This window comes from Melitaea cinxia, chromosome 1, assembly GCF_905220565.1.
Source record: "Melitaea cinxia chromosome 1, ilMelCinx1.1, whole genome shotgun sequence".
Lineage (NCBI taxonomy): Eukaryota > Metazoa > Arthropoda > Insecta > Lepidoptera > Nymphalidae > Melitaea > Melitaea cinxia.
The window spans coordinates 16,467,835-16,490,130 of NC_059394.1; the positions used below are offsets into that span (position 1 = coordinate 16,467,835).

At 34.0% G+C, this 22,296-nt stretch overlaps 3 protein-coding genes across 4 annotated transcripts; 2 read left to right on the plus strand and 1 right to left on the minus strand.

The window, feature by feature from the left end:
• Positions 1 to 3,249: 3,249 nt before the first annotated feature.
• LOC123654401 (histone-lysine N-methyltransferase SETMAR-like) lies at positions 3,250 to 4,002 on the plus strand. The gene has a single exon (XM_045590314.1). It carries the CDS (start codon positions 3,250 to 3,252, stop codon positions 4,000 to 4,002), a length of 753 nt encoding a protein of 250 aa, XP_045446270.1.
• A 1,162-nt stretch (positions 4,003 to 5,164) lies between these two features.
• Positions 5,165 to 8,326, plus strand: LOC123670252 (28S ribosomal protein S31, mitochondrial). 2 transcript variants are annotated; one of them, XM_045603762.1, is made up of 6 exons: positions 5,165 to 5,311; positions 5,371 to 5,657; positions 6,018 to 6,141; positions 6,502 to 6,669; positions 7,219 to 7,439; positions 8,015 to 8,326. In XM_045603762.1, the coding sequence occupies exons 1-6, from the start codon at positions 5,301 to 5,303 to the stop codon at positions 8,272 to 8,274; spliced, it is 1,071 nt and encodes a 356-aa protein (XP_045459718.1). In that variant the 5' UTR covers positions 5,165 to 5,300; the 3' UTR covers positions 8,275 to 8,326. The 2 variants fall into 2 exon arrangements, with proteins under 2 accessions (XP_045459718.1, XP_045459725.1); XM_045603769.1 differs by having other exon boundaries at positions 5,383 to 5,657.
• A 6,296-nt stretch (positions 8,327 to 14,622) lies between these two features.
• Positions 14,623 to 19,040, minus strand: LOC123657840 (glucose-6-phosphate 1-epimerase). The gene is made up of 5 exons (XM_045593349.1): positions 18,990 to 19,040; positions 18,464 to 18,644; positions 15,799 to 15,955; positions 15,269 to 15,420; positions 14,623 to 14,789 (listed from the first exon to the last, which is right to left on the minus strand). Exons 1-5 carry the CDS (start codon positions 19,025 to 19,027, stop codon positions 14,781 to 14,783), a joined length of 537 nt encoding a protein of 178 aa, XP_045449305.1. The 5' UTR covers positions 19,028 to 19,040; the 3' UTR covers positions 14,623 to 14,780.
• Positions 19,041 to 22,296: the final 3,256 nt, after the last annotated feature.

A 22,296-nucleotide genomic window follows, 5' to 3' on the forward strand; every position in this document is an offset into this window, starting at 1 on the left:
TAAACGAGTCATAGTAACTTTAATTTGTTGTTAAATTAGTCTTTAAATGGTGCTAATTTGTTATAGTATGGGTGTGTTTATATCTGTGAAAATAGTTGATATTAGGAGTACAGTTAACATACTACTTTTATATATCTTTTCATTCTTTCTGTACTATCTATGATAGTTAATAATTATAATTCAAAAAGACTCGTGGTTCCATATACAGTTATTTGTTAGCATATTTAGTAACTGCTAGATAATTTCCTCTAGCCTCTCTAGTAATATGGCACAGATATTGTATAAACTTAAAAAAACAACTTAAATAGTATTAAGTAAAATACTTAATAACCATAAAATTCTCTTATTTTAATCACATTAGAGTAACATGAATCTAGTGTGAAATTGATGTATAAGTAGTTAGCCTGATGTGATATGTATGCCTAAGTATAACGATATAATAGTTTATTTGCAAATAAAAAATTAGTCACTCATCATTTTGAGCTGAACAATGCTTCTGTCCAATTAGATCAAAGTTAATTAATGGCTTTCTGGACACTGGTCTCTGTTCATACAGACATTCTAATTTACTAGAGTTCAATTAGTCAAGTGTTGCGGCTAAGAGTGCTGAGACAGCGATGAGGCACTATTTTCGAAAAGCAAATAGACTAGGAATGATAAAGTTAGTTTTTTTTTTTAAATTAAGTTTATGGTATTTTTTGTTACCTTTAAAATATCGATGTAAAAATATGCAAAGTTCGGATCAAATATGACATAAGTTTAATGTCATCTTTGTAAATGTCATTATGTTTATTCAAAATATTTCGATACTCCCGTCCATTAATAAAATGTGTCTAAATCAAATATACGAGTGTATGTATTTTATTTTTACCTTAGCCTTACCTATCTAATATTAAAATCATATTACTACATAGTGTACCTATAGTATTAGTGCCCTTGGAGCATGGAAAGGAACCAATCACTAAAGACCCACGAGTGGCTGTTTTGACAATTGGCCAATCATTGTACCGTGTACGACATTATGAAGGTATTGAGATGACCTCAACTTAACTATGGAGGGTAAAGGGGAGAAGAATGATCTTTATATATTTGCGCCATTTCGTTCGAATTTTGAACTATAATTGCTACATTCATATCTTTTGTCTATATCAGCGCTATTGTGGAAGGCTTTTGAACTGTTATTTATAGCATACTGCTGGACACTTTCAACTTTTCTCAAATAATGAAGTATAACATTTTATACCTCCTCCCTCCTTCACTGCACAAACGTAACAAGAAGGCCACAGACAAAAAAAAATACTGTTCTCGAGTGCTGTTGTGTAATGTGTTCCTGTAGTGAGCAAGGTAGACAGACTGTGGAGGGTAGTAAATAGGGTCGGTAACGCGTTTTCGATGCTATGATGTTGCAGGTTTTTATAAGCTTATGCGCTGTATCACCATAGAATCAGCGCTCAATATCCATTATAATAAGAAAGAATAGATACTTCATCTAAATCAAGTGGCACTGACACAATAAGGGGCTTCCCCGCAACCATAACAGACAAGTTACTTGTAACAAGTACACCTTTGGTATTAGTTTTTGATTATTTTATTATCAAACCTGATTTTGATAACAATAGCATAGTGAGGGGGCAAGGGGGAGCTTCATGTCTCGGGCACTACAAAAACAAAAAAATTGCTGGACATTATATGGTTTTCGAATTGGGGGACACTAAAAAGGTATATATAGTGCCCCGAGCTCGAGTTAAGCTCGCTATGATTCTGTTTGATATGCTTAAAAGTAGGTAAACAAAACTTGTAAAGTTTTTAATACATCTCGGTCCAACATTTAAAAGAAAACGTAAGTGTTGATATAATTTACTAAATATATAAAAGGACGCCTGAATTGCAAAAATAAGGAACAACGTTATCACATGTCAGCCCATTGCAGTCGACAGCTGGACAGGCCTTCCCAAGTTCGCGATAAACATTCCGGTTTTCCGCAGTACTCGTTCAGCCTCTACCGGCAATCTTGCGTAAATCGTCGGTCCTGCGGCCCACACTGCGTTTGCCATCACACGGCCTTCACTCCAAGACATTTCTCCTCTGGCAAACATTATCCGGCGGACATCAGTCTTAAGATACAGGTGACCAGCCCGCTGATACTTCTACTTGCTATTCCTGTGGGCTATGTCGGATACTTTCCTTCTCTTGCGGATAGTCTCATTTATAATCGAAACAATCTTACATTATAATAATTTAAAAGTTTTCTCCTGAAAGTTTGGAAATCACAATACCATCCCAGTATTTTATCCTCTTATTTAGTCCTCTGCTCAAAGGTTGCCTGGGAGAGATCGCTGTATTAGCGATAAGGCCGCCTGTTGCAACTGATTCAAATTCTATTTTTAAACCTTGTATTGGTGTGCGGACGTGTAAATAAAATTAAAATAAATAAAACCACAATATAAAATGAATCATAACTATTACATATTTTAATGCTACATGGTTACTCTTGATACTTTCATTTAAAGGGGATTTACCGTGATTATCAATTGAATATGACAACATGGAAATGTAAAAAAATGCGCAATAAACACGGCTAGGCGGTAGGTAACCTCAATTATGAGGGATAGATAATTCAATTGCGTTATCAATAGAAAACAGACTAAGATAGCAAAATTAGAGAATTAATGGGACGCTATCACCGGTTCGGAGTGTTTCCTCCTTCCTATGAGAAAAATCAGGAACAAATTCAGTAGGTACTTTGTCTTTTAAGATTTTTGAAGTAAAACTTTTTGATGCACACGACTTAGGTAGTGGGCTGGTGAATGCGTCATGAGAGCGTTACGAAAAGTGTGATCGGCCGAGGTGAATGGAAGTTGAGAGGAAGATATATCCTAATATTAATTAAATTTCATAGGTCTTTACCTATGAAATTGCCGTTTCGTCGTACTGGCTATTTCAAAACTAAAAAAAAAATCGCTAAGAACTCGAATTTCAAATTATTTCTATTTTCAAAATATAGATTTTATTTTTATAATTAGTCATTTGTTTAATGGTTAACGTTCTGTTTACATCGCATTTGTACGTTTTTTGTCATCGTGGATACGTTAAAAATTCGAGTGATTATGGAGTATGAGTTCCGTCGTGGTAGCAAAGCGGCAGAAGCGGCTCGCAACATCAACAACGTTTACGGTGCAAACACTACTAACGATCGTACCATCCGTTATTGGTTTGCTCGCTTTCGTTCCGGAAATTTTGACCTAAGAAATGAACCACGTTGGTCAGCCGAAAATGTTGGTCGACACTGACGAATTAAAGGCAATTGTGGAGGCTGATGATTCTCAAACTACAGCTGAATTAGCAGCAGCTTTCGAAGTTAGCACTAAAACAATATTGGTCCATTTGCGTCAAATTGGCAAGGTAAAGAAGCTCGACAAATGGTTGCCTCACGAATTGAATGAATGCCAGCGCGAAATACGCGTCTGTGTGTCTGTCGAGACGTGCCTTGCACTGCTCAACAGACACACAAACGAAGGCATATTGAATCGCATTGCCACTTGTGACGAAAAATGGATTCTATTCGACGATAAGTGCTCAGCTAGTTGGTTAGATCCTGGTTCACTACCTAAAAAATGCCCTAAACGAAAAATTACCCCTAAGAAAGTGATAGTAACTGTTTGGTGGTCTAGCGCCGGTGTAATTCATCATAGCTTCTTACGAAACGGCATGAACATTACTGCAGATATGTACTGTGAAGAACTAAGCACAATAATGGGGAAGCTCGCACGTCTCCAACCAGCTTTGGTCAATCGCTCGGGTCCGCTGCTCCTGCACGACAACGCGCGACCTCATACTGCACAGCAAACGGTCTCCAGGTTACAAGAGCTGGGGTTTGATATTCTCCGTCATCCACCGTACTCTCCAGATCTTGCCGCTACAGACTTCCACTTTTTCCAGAATTTGGATAACTTTTTGGTGGGAAAAAAACAATACCCGAGAAGCAGTACAAAATACCTTTAAAGAGTTTATTGCCCGTTCCCGTCTAGCAGAGTTGGCAAAAAATGCATTGATTCCATAGGTTATGTTTATTCATTAGGACATAAATTACTCTGAATAATAAAAATAAGAAAACATAGAAAAAAAAAGTGTGTTAACTTATTTCATCAAAACGGCATTTTTATCATGATTCATAGGTTAATGAAGATAGAAAGAGATAGTTTTTTCTTATATTTCTGTAGAAGCTAAAGAAGTTTTACTCAAAATTGTAGCATAAAACTACATATTTTACGCGTGTTTTTAAATCTGAAAAATATTTCAAAACACATCAGGTTGTGTGGATGTGAAGAAAGCAATAAATTATTTTGTTTTCCGTGTCTGGTCTTTGTAGCTGGCGCCGGCAATTGTGATGAATGTGCATGGACGGAATGGATTTTCTATACAAATATAACAAATGGTAAGCTAGTAATGGTAGTTTTTCGTTTATTTATTTTTTTGTGAACCCTCCTCAAAAAAATTCAAGAGCCGCTTTTGCTTCTGACAGTAACGAACACAACCAAAAAACGTGTCTATCTTAGACCACACGACTGATCACTGAAGTAAAACTTTTTATCTTCACTTACTTAAATATCTCCCTCTCAACTTCCGTTCACCTTACCCGATCAAACTTCTCTTAAGTCACCCATTCGTTCATTATTTTTTCTTTTTATGTGGTATCTCATAACTTTTTCAAGATGTACCAACTTTAATGATTCTTTTTTTATTCGAAAGGTACGCAGTGTAAATTTAAGCAACTACTAACTAGAAGTTTTAAATAGTCCTTCATCATTACAGCCTATACAGTCCAGTGCTGGACATAGGCCTCCACAAGTTTACGCCAAAAATAACGTGAACTCATGTGTTTTGCCCATAGTCACCACGCTGGGCAGGCGGGTTGGTGACCGAATAGTCCTTAATACTGTGTATTGTTATTGTACGATATCATACCTGTTGATGTAATTTGAAATCGGTTTTATTCTCTTTTTCCGGCAAACACAATAATATACCAAATCATATGTTTTACTTATTAAGGACTTTTTTTATTATATACAATGTATGTAATCATTGTAATCTAGTTTTATATTTTTTAAAGAATTTATCAAATCGGTTTCTGGGTTCGATGGAACACTCAATTAAAATTGACAGTATTGACATATTTGACAGTAAGAGAGTGTTTTCTTTTACTTAGTTTTGACAGCTTTAAGTTCACTTAAATATTGCATGAATAAAAACAAGATTTTTATCAAAAAATAAAAGAAATATAAGTGTAGTAGGTTGAAACCATGCTTTCCAGGTATTATACTTTATATATTAATATTTGATCTATAATTTTATCTTGTTATTAAAATTGAGAAATATTTTTAGGTTAAGAATAAAACGAGATTTAAAATATTTTGTACGTTGTTTATCTGAAAAACCTCCTCCGGATCAAGATGCTAAGACACCAGAAGTTAAAACTAGAGAGAGCAAAGAAAAAAAAGCGTCTAACTCAAGTACTGAGAAAATTCAGGCTCTGTTGAAGATGATGATGACAGAACCAAAAATATCCGATAGCGAATACAGAGAGAAGTTCACTACAGCACCGGAAAGGCAAAAGAAACCCAAGCCTGATGTGTTAGAAGTAAAAATGGAAAAAATAGGTAATTCATATTTTTTTGAAGCTAAAAGGGTGCCAAATAAGCATATAGTCCAGTAATGTGGCTACTGTAGCCTATCAGCACTACCCCGTTCAACATCAGAAGCGCATTTTAGAACGTAACCCATGTTGATACTGCAGTTGATACTGTAAAACTAAATGCTTTACTCCTAATTAAAACACTACAATATGTGGGTGAAAGAAAACTGATGTACTTCCTCAGTCTGGCTGCTCCAGATTTTAACAGAATATTTCCTGCTATGCTCTATTTCAACCATTAAAACAACTTAGCTTAACATGTTTTTCATATATTAATTTAAAACATAATGTCAACTTTTTTACATCCTTAATTATAAAATTGTAGAGGAAAATATCACAAAAGCAGCAAGCGATGTTGCCCAAGCTATTGGAGGTGATGTCAAACAGACAGAAGCTGAACTACTTTCCAAAGTGCTTGGCAAAATAAATCAAACATCTACGTCTCTCAGGTATTTTAAATTAATTTAATTCATTATTAATATAACAATAAGTTGTTAGTTAATATAATAAATATAGGTAATATAAAAAAATTTGATAATTTGTAATTAATATAAATACTGAAACTGTGGAACCACTCAGTACACACATTGCTTTACTACCAGAGTTGTATAAATAAATAATGCAAATGTGACTGATATAATTTAAAAGAAGTAAATATAAAAAAGTTTGTGTTTCAAAACTTTGATATTCTGCACCCTGTAACAATATAATAAAACGTACAATTACAACTCATCGTTGAGGAAACATAGCTATTAATATCAAGATGGTTAATAATCAATATTTGTAGTATTTGTGATTTCTTTTTTCAGTGATTTAATTGTTGGAATGAAAGTAGACAGATCCAAGGAGAGAGACGAATCAGTACCGATGGAGACAAGAGGTCAACAGGTCAAACGTATCATTGAAAAGAGAAAATCAGAAATACAAAGTACTAGGTACTCTCAAAGGAAACAGACATCATTTCAAAATGCTAGAAGGTAAAATTATAAGCATCAATTTATTGTTTTTTATAAATATATACTAAACAATGCATGATTACATTTCATCCTGGAAATATAAAACAAATTAAATAATTTCTTTAGTCAAGAAGGCTTCAAAATTGCTTGTCATCACTGTACAAACAATATCTCTATAGTAAATTAATTACAGCTGTTGTGAAGCTAAAACCTATTTGGAATATAGATTCTGCTTAGCATTGATGTAAACTATTAATATAATATAATATTATAAATGCGAAAGTTTTTAAGGATTGAAGTATATTTCTATGTTTATTAATCTTTCAAGAAAAATCTCCTGAAACAATTTTAATTTTAGTGCCCCACTGTGCTGTAACGAACAGACCTAACTTTCAGCATTTTTGTTAAAATAGACAGTAATGAAATATGGATAAAGTAATAATTATCTTAATTCTAAACTAACCTTCTTGCTCTTGATTAAACTGTAAACAATTTAAATTTACACACCAAACTGATTTTTATATTAATTTCAGACTTTATATTTATTTATATTGTTTGTTTTATTTCTAGTGTTTCAAAAGCTATGTCAATTGACGTGTTCGGTGGTGAACCTCTTGGCATATTTACAACTAAACAGGAGAATTATGGAACTAAGTTAGATGTCTGGGATCAGCTGAGTGAGAGGGAACTTGTACTAGCTACTTCTCAACCACCCGCTAATTACTTTCAGAAAATGATACAGTGGACAGAACAGGGGAAAGTTTGGAAGTTCCCAATTAATAATGAACAAGGTGTATATCATTTTTTTATTTTGGATATTTTAAGTTATGTGCCATAGCTTTATGTCAGTAATTTGACTCTACTTTGGTCGCAATATACAATTTTGCATTTGATTGAATATATTAGGTGTAACTAATTGTATATTTTTTATCTCAAACTTTGTTAAATTGGTAATAAAAACAAAAATGTAAATAGAAAAAAACTTGTTATAGACAGTTGAAGCAGGATTACAATGTAAAATATACCCTTTTAATGGATTTTATAAAGATTTGTGTAAATTTTCAAATTAAACTATTGCGATATACTTGATACTGCGATTATGTATCATGTCATACAAGACATTTATATATAATTGGTTGTCCCATTTAATTTAATACTATGAGCATCATTTTACCCAGGCCTTAAATATATAATTAAACAATCTGACCTTGATTGAATTAATTTATCCAAATCTTACTTTACTTTTTTGTGTAATTTTAGAAATTTTCAATAACTGTAATACTGATATTAGGTATCTGTGACAAAGTTGGATTGTTTTTTTTTATTTTATTTTTAATAACTGACACATTTCTTTTAAAATTTTTAGGTATTGAGGAAGAACAAAATGTGCACTTTTCAGAACACATTTTCCTTGATGCACACTTGGAAGGTTGGTGCCCAACAAAGGGTCCAATCCGTCACTTTATGGAACTTGTATGTGTTGGTCTATCAAAGAACGCTTTCTACACAGTAAAAGAAAAACAAGATCATATCATGTGGTACAAAGAATACTTTGAATCAAAGAAAGATATCCTCACAGATATAGGTGTATGGGAAACACAACCAGCCAGTGAATCTTCTACATAAATATTTATTTTATTAGATTATAGATTAGAAATAAAATAACATGAAACAATAATAAGCCTTTCTTTATCATATTTCTCTATAGCATCTAACTTTACTTCTGTTTTACAAAAAAAAAGAGATTGAGTCTGCATAGAACTCCCAGAGGTTCCGTTGTGTTTTACCACAGCCCAATATACCAGCCGGCCTAGCATGCATACAACGAGATATCTCTTGACGAGAGAGAAAGATAATGTCTACATCGAGTATTTTCTCGATTACCCTAACATGCGCACTACGAGAGACAAAATTCTCTTCCGAAGACTTCGCCTTGTCGAGTAGAGAAACATTATCAACCATAATCACAACTGAATATCATTCTTATTTCTTATGTCGTAAAGTTGAATTTACAAGGTTATTGACCAATTTCAAACGAGTGACACATGTTTTATTTAAAAATGTTCTCGGCCTTTTGGCTAAGATAAAAAGTGTATATCTAATTTAAAAAACTCTAATATGGAAAATAAAACGGCGTAAGTAAATGAATTTAATTATATATGTAAAACAATATGCTCGTGTTGTGCTTTATATCTTGTCGCACATTAGATAATTGTAATTCTATCACGCATTGTTTGTTTGTTTTTTTTTTTTTTTTAATTTTTAAAATTTTTTGAATTTTTGAATTTTTTTTTGATTATTGATTTTACTTTTATTCTATTTAATTTTATTTTTAGTTATTGATTTTTTTAATATAATTTTGTTTTGTTTTTTATTCTGAATGTTGTCTTGTCTTGTTGTACTAACCCAATATGGACTTATACTTTGGTCTAAAATAAAGTATTATTATTATTATTATTATTTAGAATAAGAAGCAACAGGGCGCAAATACGTTTTTTGTGTCATTATATGGCACACTTCACTCGACTTTTCGCATTTCCCGCTCTTCGTATACCGAAATTATATAATTATAATAGGGAAACGCCATGGTATACAAAAAATAGGCACCCGGTTTTATTTATTTTTTATTTATCGTCTTTCTCGTCGATAATATTGAAGACGAGAAGTTTCTCTTCCTAAAACGACAAAATTCGACAAAATTACGATGTCATGTTAGCTTCCGTAGAGATAAATATCACAGATCACTAAAATTTAATGATTATCTCTTCTTGACGTAACGAGAAGAGTATCGCGTGCACGCATGTTAGCTACTGTAGACATAGAGAGATAATACGAGAAAAGGGGTCGACAAAATTTTGTCGTGGCGTGCATGCTAGGCCTGCAGGAGGTTATTCTCAAAACCTGTCACCTTCACTGTTCCATCCACCTGTAACATACTATGTTGAAGTAATCACTTTTGTAATTTTATTTTTATTTTTTATTAATAGGGAGAAATTATTACGAGGGTAATTTGAAAAGTTCTTAGCATAACATGGTAGCATAAGTCCTTGTTTTTTTTTTAATAACTATCCTCATTTTGTAGTTACATTATTTAGCAACAAGTATGCACAGTTTAGGTTATTGACAGTAACTAATTGTTCGATTACACGTGATACCGTAAGTCAAGTCAGAGCTATTTTTGAAAATGGATAAAATTGAACATCGTGCAGTGATAAAATACGTGAATTTGAAAGGTTTAACTCCAAAAGCTATACATAAAGACATGTCTGCTACTTTGGGTGAGTCCGCTCCTTCGTATGCGACAGTTAAAAACTGGGTGGCAGAGTTAAAACGTGGTTGTGAGACCATGGTTCAAGATGAGCCCCGTAGTGGCCGGCCTTCGACTGCTTCCACTGATCAAAACAAAGAAAAAAATCTGTGATTTAATTTTATCTGATCGAAGATTGACTGTCAAGGAGATAGCTAAGACTGTAGGCATCTCATCTGAGCGAACACATCATATAATTACTACTGAACTTGGATTCTCTGTGTCTGCGCGGTGGGTACCGCGACTGCTTCCAGTGGAACAACAACGCAACCGACCCACAACTTCTCGTTACTGTTTAGAGTTATACGAAGCTGACCCAATAGAATTTGTTGAAAGATTTGTAACCATGGATGAAACTTGGGTTCACCACAATACACCCGAGACAAAAGAACAGTCGAAACAATGGAAAAGAGCAGGATCGCCCACCCCAAAGAAGGCAAAGATGGTTTTATCGGCGGGCAAAGTCATGGTATCCGTTTTTTGGGATGCGAAGGGTATAATTCTCGTGGATTATTTAAAAAAGGGTGAAACAATAAACTCCGATTACCATTGCAACCTGTTGCGTCGTTTGAGAGAAGAAATCAAAGAAAAACTTCCAGGTTTATTGAGAAGAAAAGTCTTGTTTCATCAGGACAATGCGCGCGTTCACACCTCTGTGCAATCCATGGCAGAAATCCATCAATGTGGCTTCGAATTGTTACCTCATCCCCCATATTCACCGGCTTTAGCACCGTCCGACTTTTATCTGTTCCCAAAGCTAAAAATTTTTTAGGTGGTAAACGTTTTTATACAAATGAAGAGGTCATTGCCGCCGTGGACGCTTATTTTGAGGAGTTAGACAAAGATTTTTTTAAAACGGGTATCGAAGCCTTACCGGGTCGATGGAAAGTGTTTTGAGCTCGGAAGAGAGTATGTTGAAAAATAAAAATAAACTCAAAATCGTGTGGTTTCATTAACTATGTTAGGCTAAGAACTTTCAAATGACCCTCGTATTTTTTATTTGCTGCAATATCAAACTCGTGATTGTAACGCCAGAATTGCGTAGACCTCATCGAATTATTTATATTCCACTGTGTATTGCTTGCTTATAATAGGAGTTTTCTATATTTACGACATGAATCTTTTTACAGACACTGAAATATCTTCATAAGTATTTTATATATCTTTTGCTCAGAATTGTAACTCAGCATGTATGTGTGACAGAATCTTAAACAGTAGATTACGGTTAATTATTCCAATAAATAATTTTTAATGCTTAATTGTCGAAGATAAATAGCAAAATACTAGGCAGGCTAGGAAATAGGTAGTAATACATTAAAACACCAGATTTTCTAATTCGCTTTATTGCACCTATGGAAGTACACTTAGTTGCTAAATGTCGATGTTTAAAAATCACCATTATTATACTGAATATGATCTAATTTTACGAGAAGAATAAAAAATTCAATGCACCTAGTGTTTCTTCGATTATTCATCGTTTACACGATGTCAATTATTACACATTATAATACATTTTCGAACCATCAAGAGACAAGTTTTGAAGAAAGCATCGAAACAATACATACTTAACAAGTATAACAAAGAAATGATAATAATTAACATCATACTTTGTAATAGGTACCAAAGTAATTGAATATTAGTCTTAAAAAACAAGGAACTCATTACATCTAAGTACATATTCTTATAATATTTGTCGTATACTTTAAAAGCCTCCAAAACATCAAAAAAATAGAAAAATAATGTAGTCAAAAAAGAATCACCATTTATACAAATTATGTGGCTGTATGTACATTAACAATTTGTCAAATATCCTTAAAAAAACCGACAATTTTACTTCAATACCGTTACAAAAATAGATATAGCAGAATATTTTGAAAATTCATCTATTACGTAACTACCCTTTATAAATTATAATCATTAACAGCTAACAATTATAAAAATAAGTTTAAACAAAAAGCTGTCATGAGTATTTTTCACTGTGAGTAAAAATTGGACATTATTATGCGTGCTTGCAGTGACTGTAAAGAGTTTGATTTTAACCAGTGCACATATTTTATAGATACATAGAACAAGAAAATTAACAAAGAATTATTAGTAACAAATATAAACTACAAAAGCGGAATGACAGGAAGACAAGAAGGAAGTAAGTCTTAGTGACGATTCTATTGAACAATATTCTTATTTACTTAGTTGCATTACAGTACAACATTGTATGTTTATTATTGTGTCATTGATTATCATTTACAATTATTTTTTCTTTTCGTACTTCATTGGTACACCTAAGCTTAGGTTGGGCCTTACGAGGATAGGAACATAATTATGGAATGTTACCTTAAAAATGTCGAATGCTAAAGAGATATCATGTCGTAGCATAAATAAAATTAAGAAGTAAAAAAATGATGAAACAGAAGTAGTAAACGTTGCTCTGTAGTTTTTACCTGCTATAGAGCTCAACCATTTTGTTATTTAGTTATTTAAGGCCAGTTTCACCGGTTGCAGCAGACAGGTACAACAGCAGAAGGTAGAATAGGCGATTAGGAGTGTTTCTCCAAAATTAACTAACCAACTTTTAGATTCTTACTTGGGAATAGAAATATCTCATAAATATAGTTGAATTTGATGACGGTTGCTACCAAAAACTTATATCTGTCATCCGTCAAATAGCATTTTCCATAACCTGAAGCGCGGTAAATTAATAATATAATTAAAATTCATAATGAAACTTGAGAGATGTTCAACTTATATAGTTTTATTCTGTGTGTGTCCTTTTATTGTTTTGATAATAATTAGAATTAAGTTAGTGGAACTTAAACTTATGGTACTTAAAAAATAATAATAAGAGACAGAAAAACATTCCAAATACCTTTATAAATACTTAGCGCAGGCCTTAACTACTACAGGTATTTCCCAATTTTTTTTTATCAATGCTTCAACAGAAGTTTAGGTTCTACGAGCGTATAATACGACTACAAATAATTGACTTTATTTTCAAGTCACAAATCAATACAATTAAGTTTTGTAGGTTATTAAGAGATACACTGATATAGTTCGCGTCATGTAAAAAGAACGCTGAAAGAAACTGGAGGGGGTGCGTTTGCGCACGGGTATACTCGCGCACAAGTACTACTGTTTTATTTTTTAATTAGGCTTTCACTCGCGGCTTCGTATAATGGTTATTGGTAGGTACATTAAAAAATACTAGAAATACAAGTGCGAATAATTCGGACTAAATAAGTATTATAATTATCACTTTACAAAATCACAAATTTTTTTTTAAACAAAAGCAATAACAAATTTTTTAGTTATTGAAATGTATTATTCAAAAATATTAATTATCTGTACTCTCGATATTCGTATCTTAATAGTTTTTTAGTGTTTAAAATGATAAATTGATATTTGTTTTTTAGTGAAATAAATAGTAAATGGAGAATTTTGTAATTTAAAACTTTTGTGCGTGATAATATTTTGAGTCGACGTCGAACTGTCCAACCAATAACACACCGGCAAGCATGCGACACGTGATAAACACGCCCGCCCCCTGCCCCGTACCACCAAATAGACCGATAAATCGCTTCTGCGCAGCTTCAAGGCCAGCGTTCTTTTTACACGACGCGAACTATACCTAAGAATCATTCTCTTTCATTTTTAATAAGTAAATGTTATATCCTATACGATACTTTAGGCTGATTTTCAAATCGCACAACGACTTTCGAAGTAGAGGATCAGTGCGAGACATTTAAATTTCGAGCTGATCACCACAGACTACAATTCAAAAAACAGTCGAATTAATGGGGATAAATAGCGAATAATGTAGAATAAATATATAAATATAAACGCATGTGACAGTCAGTACTGACAGCTATGCGTTAAATAACGTACCCATTACTACGTGACCCATTTTTTACCCCCCTCTTAACCATCCGTAGTATTTACTAAGACCACTTTCCCCCGAGTTTTCACGTATTAATTCAGAATTATGTTTTTAAATATTTTTTTGCAAACAGAAATATTAAAAAAAAAAAACATCTTATCTGAGTCTCAATAAAACGTGAGATTATTCTAGAGGATATTGACAACGCAACAAAAACCTAGAACTAGGGACACGGTATCGAATACAAAGTATCGATACTGTACTCATGAGTAGTATTGAAAAACAGCAGGCGTCGCTTCAAATTATCGTACAAATATCACTCAACAAAAAAAAAACCTGCCAAAAAGTACACATTGAGTAAAAGTATCGAATGCAAAGTATCGGCATCGATACTTTTTTCCTAGAACCAACCTCCCTACTCCGTCACAGTGACCAAGCGTAGTATTTTTGAAGACCCTCTCGTACCTACACTACAAGTACTACGTGATACGTTCAAGGAGAATATGTTAATAAGTTCATACATTTCGGCCCTCACAGCAGTCAGTTAGGGCAACTTTAAAATCAGCCTTAAGCATTTATTTGTACTCCCGAATTTTGACTTTTTAAACGTAAACCTGTCGTAATAGGGGTAGGTGAATTTTAAAATCATTATCGAAATTAATTATATTTAATTATAAAATGTAAAATTTTATAAACGAAGCTAACGCTTCTGAAAATCTATCAGCTGTTTTCAAAAACATTTAAAAGATATTTCATAGTTGTCGTTATTAAAAGGGTAATAAATTTTAGAACTTTCTTAAATAAAATAAAAGTGTTTTGTAATTAAAATAGTATTTTACATATTTATGGTTTAAGGAACGCTTCCTGGAACCAACAATATTGTCATTATATTAAAATATTCACGCAAATTGACCTCGCTCACTGGACGGCTGGATAGCTTACGGCGTGTCACCCTTACATCACCTAAAAATGAAATTATTTATTATTTTCTAACTGTCTGAGCTAGTTTTTTTACAATTTAATACTTATGTATATAAATAAAAAGAATCTGAAATTTTTAAGTATGCTCATAACTTCTGAACGACTGCTGCAAATTGTACTTTTTTTAATTCGTTATTGTCAGGTATGTATTTACAAATTATGAAAATAAATCGATATTCACGAGAAAAAAATATGGCGCTACAAGATGCACCGAATAAGTTAGTAGAATTTTTTTTTTAGTTATAATTCCGTAATGCGGTAGTATGACAGTGCAGTAGTGTGACAATGCGGTGGTGTGACAGTGCAGTAGTGTGACAATACAGTAGTGTGACAATGTCGTAGTTATGAGTGTGGTCGTGTTATAATAAGATATCATGGAAGTGTTATAGTGCGGTAGTGCTATAGTGCGGTAGTGTGACAGTGCTGTAGTGGTAGTGCGGTAGTGCGGTAGTCGGCAGTACCTGCAGGATCTGGCTGGCCTCGAAGGCAGTCCCGGGCAGCAGCACGATGGGCGCGGCGACGCGCCCCGCCTCTACGCAAACCATGTTCGGGAACTCATCGTCACCGAAGTCAGGTATCTCCTTCGCGAACTCCGCCCACGGATTCCAAATCACTGCAAACGAGTTATAAGTTCAATATTATAAAGTCTGTTTAGAAATAACGTTCAATATGTTTAAAATATCATCTGAAGTTTTTGTGAAACATCATCAAAAGTGTTGAAGGATTTTAAAAAATTAAAAAATTATGTGGTCCTACGGAAGTATGGAAGCAACACAATTTAAAAAAATGTATTTTATATATATTAAAGTAAGGAACTTCGTTCCAATATAAATGTCCTTTACTCTCGCAAGATAGTTAAACCTAAAGAGACATACTGCGTAATTACTAACTGAGGCACAGAAGGAACATTCCTGCCCAAAATTTGGAGCCACCCGACTGGGGAAGTACCTCGACCTTACAGGAGATCAATAGCTGTATAAAAAAAACTCACCAGTGTCGGGGAAGTTATACTTCTGTATCCTCATCTTGCGGCCACTGACCACGTTGGTGATGATGTGCTCTTGCATAGTGTTCTGGTAGATGCGGTCGGTCCACTCGTTGATGGTCACCACCTCGCGCGTCTCCTGGTACACCGCGCCTTCTCTGGTCTGCGCAGATATAGAACATATATTAACACACGAATTGATAACTCATACATTGTTCTGTTCTTTTATATCTCAGAGGAATTGTCAAGGAGCGTTTTCGATGACAGTTTCTAGCCAGCTTTGAAATTGCATGAAAAAACATGTACTAATTTTTAAGTTTTTCTTGAAAATAAAGAATGACGCGACGTGAGACATTTTTAATAATATGCAGTGACAATGATAACTTAGTTTGATTTAATGAATATAATTTTATTACTACGTATTTAAAATTTCAGAAGGTACTCCCACCATCTTTATCACAGACTAGCAGTGCTCGCGACTTCGCCCGCATGGAATTTAACAAAATAATTATTGTTTAGTTCGCAGTTATAAAATAAAAATCTTAAATAAAAATAGCCAAAGTAATTCTTGATTACATCTGCTATCTGCCAGCGAAAATCTCGTTAAAATCGGTCCAACCGTTTCATAGATTAGCCGGAACAAGCTGACAGACTGACAGACAGAAACAAAAATTATAAAAAATGTTATTTTGGTATATGTACTGTGAATACATACAAATCCATTTAGTTAAAAGCGGTTATTTTAATATTACAAACAAACACTCCAAATTTATTTATTTGTATGTATATCTATGAAACAATATACAAACTTTCAGAATGTAAGTAAAATATAGCACAAACACTTGATGACACATTGATGGAAATCAATAACAAAATCCTTTTTCATATTTTGTATCTGATAAAAGCATAAACAACACCGATCAAATATACCCCTTATTAAGTTATCATCTTTCGCAAACATTGTCTAATAGTACATATCACAATAGTGTCTAACGGACATAGTTATTTTTCTCGTGTATTTAGGTGCTTATTTTCTATACACGTGCTATTGTAAATAGATCACAGAGAATACAGTAAAAGCTTTTTATTTACTGAGGATAATTTTCGTAAATATATCCTGAATTGAAGAAAACTACAGTAATACCCCGACTTACGCTACCTCGACTTACGCGAATTCGGAGTTACGCGATTTAATTTTCTCGTCTATTCGTTTTTTGTTTGACTCCCCCCACCCGCATTATTATTCGTTCAGTTTACAACAGGCACAGACGTTTAGTGCGGAATCGGCGCGTAGGTACATAAGTTACGACTTTGTGTTTTTTGGGAATCGACAGTCAGATCAATTACGAAAAGTACCCCGCAAAACTGTACCCCGACTTACGCGAATTCGACTTACGCGGATAGCGCTCAGTCCCACCTATCGCGTAAGTCCGGGGTATTACTGTATATGACAAAGAAAATACACGTGAAAGTAACAAACACGTTTGATGAAAAGTTTCAATAGTATGATTATATAATTTATATCAAGCACAAGTTCGATCATGCATGGAGTACTGCTCTCATCTTTGGGATGGCTCAGCCAAGTACCAGCTGGAGCTTCTTGAATCAATTGAGAGACGAGCCAAGAGGCTCATCGGTGACGATGCACTGGTCGCCACAAAGCTGCAAAGCTTACATCATCGGCGTAGGGTGGCCGGCCTGTCGGTTTTTTATCGGATACACTTCGGAGAGTGTGCGCAAGAACTCCATGACCTGATTCCTCCCTCCCCCTTCCATCATCGTACAACCAGACGCTCTGCGTTTCGTCACCCTTATATGGTTGACATTCCCCCTATAGGCACTAAGCGATTCGCTAGTACATTCTTGATCCGTACGGCCAAGGAATGGAACTCTCTACCAGCGTCTGTGTTTCCTGAAAGCTATGACCTGGGGATCTTTAAGTCGCGAGTGAATAGGCTACTTCTAGGCAAGCGTGCTCCATCTTAGACCGCATTTTCACTTATCATCAGGTGAAATAGCGGTCAAACGCCAGCCTATCTATGTATAAAAAAAAAATTAAAAAGTATTGTCAGACTTAACAGAAAAGTAATTTTTGACGTTTTTACAGTGTATCTTCTAAAATATTTAGATATATGATTCAACCCCAAAATTAACAGCATAGTATTCGATAGCTGAAATCTGTCAATTTAAAATACGACTTTCTTTGTGAAATCAGCTGCATCCTTTTTTTATACGACCACGGCGGCGTATCTGATGGTAAACACCTACCGTAGCTTATAAATGCCTGCGACATCAGAAGTATCGCAAGCGCACTGCTGACACTACCCTCAAACAGGAGTTCTGCTCACCATACTCACAACAGGAACACAACACTGCTAGGAAGCAGTATTATTTAGTTGTGTTATCTTCTGCAAGATGTACTTCCCGATATGGGCTAGCTCGATTGCGAGCAGAATATTTTCTACTGTCCTGAAGAATTCAGATCTTAAACATTCATCAGATTCTCTTGTATAGGCCACTGCACCCGAGTAGCAGTATAACCTTACCTACTGAAGACTTGAAGAGCTATAGAGAATTTTGTTCTGATTATTATGAACGTACCAGCTACTTTAGCGATAAGACCAGCTGTATCTGTATATGTATGGGTCTGTATTTGTATTTATATTTGTACCTTATCAATAAACATGCACCCATGCATGCCAGTGATCTGGCAGCGGCGCACGTCCGGCACCTTGAAGTAGGTGTGCAGGAGGAGCTGGCAGCTGAACGTTAGCTCCTTACTCGGGTTGTACACGCCGATGTTGAAGTGGAGCTCCTTTTCCCGGAGGATCAGTCTATACGTCAATCTGAACCTACGACGAAATTTTGTATCTAAGTACATAATTTCCTGATAAACTTAGAATAAAAAACATTTCTTTAAGAAAGACTAATTATAAATATTTAATTATAAGATTTTTTTATAACTCAGAAATAAAATCTTCTTCTACGTAATCTGCAACTTTATTTTTTATTACTTATAATAAAAAACACTAGCACCTACTGGATTATCTCATGTCTGTTATGGGAATCCCTAATCAAGTAACGTTTGAAGGGTCTATACAAATATTCCCGGAAATCAAAACCACAACCATCATCGCAGTAGTCAATTATCGTGAAAGTTGCACTGAGTCACTAAAGCTAAAACGCAAGATTCTTACTGAAAGTGCCACATAGACCGCGTGAAGTCGTCGTCCATGAGACTGAAAACAGCCTCGACGTCGCCGCTGGGCAGACGCTCCGGCATTTTTTCGACATGCCAACGAGCCACCCGCGCGAACCCGTGCTGTGGACCGAACGCCCATTGTCCGAACTGAGCTGTGTATAACACAACGTAACAACAAATTAACACACATTATTTATAAATACATCTTTTTAAAAAGAGTAACTGTGGAGTTTCTTGCAGATTCTCCTCTGTAGAATCTACATTCCGAATCGAAGGTAGCTTCACTCTTTTTAAATTTTAATTTGTAAGATGACTATTCCAAGTTCGTTTTGAAGCCGAAATTTCAATTCGAATGTTTTTCACGACAAGTTTTGTATGAACGAAAATTTAAAAATAATATATTATTCACGAAAAAAGATAAGGTTGTACGAAGTTTGCCGGATTAATTATTAACTATATTAGTATAATATAATAATAATTACAAACTCAAAAAAAATGAGGTAGAAGACCGCTAGAAATTTCATGGTCGAAATGTAGAGCAGCCCGACCGAGGAAACATCTCAAACTAGCACGAAAATCACAACCAAATATTAAGTGTTATCAAGAAGTCGTGTGTTCATGTGGCGAATAAGGTAGCCGGAGCTGATATGGCTGGCAGCTGGCAGGTAGATAGGATCGATAACGCGTCTGTGGTGCTCTTGGTACTGCAGCCAGGATGACCGCTTACCATCCGGACCGTCTACGATTGTTTGCAAGCCCAGTGGTATGAAAAATACTAATCTGACAGACATTGTCTTTAAGAAGTTGCTTGAAAATAATATTTGATCCACCCTTTTAAATTTAGAAACGGGTTAAAAATCTTTATTTAAAACTCGAAACGATTGCAAAACAGTATCAATTTGTTAAACCGTATTAAAACGATGAACTCAACATTTTTTTTTTGATACATCTATTATTTTACTTAAAAATAAAAACTACATACAAACAAAACGTTATTGATTGATACATTTAAAACTTATTAATATTATGTATGGAAATGTTGGCGTATTTCATTTAAATCCATTATTGGTCATAATTTATTACACATTCGCTTAAATATGTCAAAATCATTACCACGTTAGAGAAAAAGCTGTATGTGGATCGAACCATCTTTTAGTAAAATTCGCTCGTATAAACAGCTTCATGCCCATAACGAGCATGTTGCTTTAACACTGTATTATGTTAATATTCAGTCACAGAAATTCAAGTTTTTCAATGACGAGGAACTGGCTTCAAACAATAAACATACCACATTAATAAACGTTCAGAATATTATGTATGGCATGCTTTACCTTTGACTAATAAAATTAGTTAATGGCCTCCAATGGAAGTTCACTAATATATTTTCTTTTTTCTATGAACTATTTCTATACATAAAGAACACCTTGTAAGAAATATTCAATTAGTGTTTCATATTTTACTTATTATTTATTGTGTAACGAGTGAGTTTTTATTTTTAACAGTAAAAATATAAACTGTCACTCATTGTTTATAAGTTATATAAAAATTCCATAATACCTGTAGGTACGAATCCCAATTTAATTGATCTGTTTTCACTGCTAAAATAAATAAAAAAATACTTACGAAATACAAATGGTATTCCTCCTCGTATCGCCCTCTTGCCGTCAAACACTGCCTGTTTACTGAAACAAAAAAAAAAATTTTTTTAAAGAAAGCTTCGATTCACAAACAGGAAAACTTTACAGAATTGGTCGTTTGTAGGTACTCGCGCAGTTCATAAGGTTCAAAGGAGATGGCTGGAATACCAGCATTAAGTTTCATCTAAGAAAAACTTGGAAATTTTTTCATGTACAAAGCTTTATTATCGGTACGAAGACTGCAAAAGTTTTAACTTTCCCGCAATGCTGAAATATTTATTTCTTCTTAAAAATATTTCACAATACCAATTGTTTATGTAAAAAAACAACTTTGTCTAAATATACTTTATGAAGCTATTAAAACGTTAACCCATAATTTTTTGATAAAAAATTAATTCAAATCGTGCAAAACAGATTCATCAAACAATGAACGAAATTTAAAAAAAAAAAAAGCGAATTGATTCAATTTGTCCGCTCGCTTGATTATTGATTATATATAAGTTATTACAGCTTGCGAAGGGCGAAAAATTCATACAGATATTTCGAGTGTCGCCCTGTAAGATGAAGATAATGCGATGAGAATGGCGACAGTTGACTTAAACTTGACATGCGGAGACAGCTCCAGCATTACCTTCCAACTCACGTTTTGAACAAGATCAATTTTAGCGGTCGCATTCCAACGCGGCCGGGGGACATTGCAAAAAGCACCCTTATATTATAAATGCATCAGTGGTCAGGTCGGCGTCGCGACAAAAACGGAGTCGAGCAAGCCGCGTATAAATTATTTATGCCATTTTTAGCATTTCGGAGTTTGGACGGATGCTTCGATTCTCGGCAGATGTCGCAGTCGACTAAAGTAATTATTCTTATTGCTGGATAATCTTGCAAATTTTTACACTAGTATGCTACACATGCCTTTTAATTAAGGGATGAACGCATTTGCAACAAAACGATGTAATTTTGTTGTCTTCTGTAAACTATGGGAAATCATTTTTAGGAATCAAAATACCAAATAGAACAAATATTAAAGTGCTTAGTAAATTTCATTTTTTTTTCTTTGTATCTTTTACCTTTCTCGAATATAATTTGTGTAGAATATAATATTGTGTATAATAGTGATGACAATATTGTGAAATGTATTGCAAACCCAAGATAAATAAATCAATAACGCCCACGAGTTCAAAACATGTTCTTATATCCATTGGATTTAAATTTTCAACATTAGGAGTCATAATTTAATATCATACAACCTAATATTATAAAGTCAGTTAAGATGACAATATATAAAGCATATAACTTTATATATAATTTTTTCTCGTATTTGTCAGAAATTTACAAGAAAAAGTCGAAGAAACGTTAGCAGCTGCTCCGATAAAAAAAAGTAAAGTTAATAATTTTTGCGGATGAACAATTAATTTTATTATCAACGACAATGCTTAAGCAGCTATTTAATATTCTATCCGTCTCCACTCGTTAACTATGGACGACTAAGTCATTAGCGAAGACTGTTTTTAAAAAAAAACAATTACCGACCAATGATGATACAAATTATGCTAAGGAGCAATTATTGTATTAACAGCTACGCCATATAAAAGCTTAGGATATGGGTCGCACACAGATCAAACAAAATTTATTTTGTTACTTTAAAGATACTTCATTTCCTGG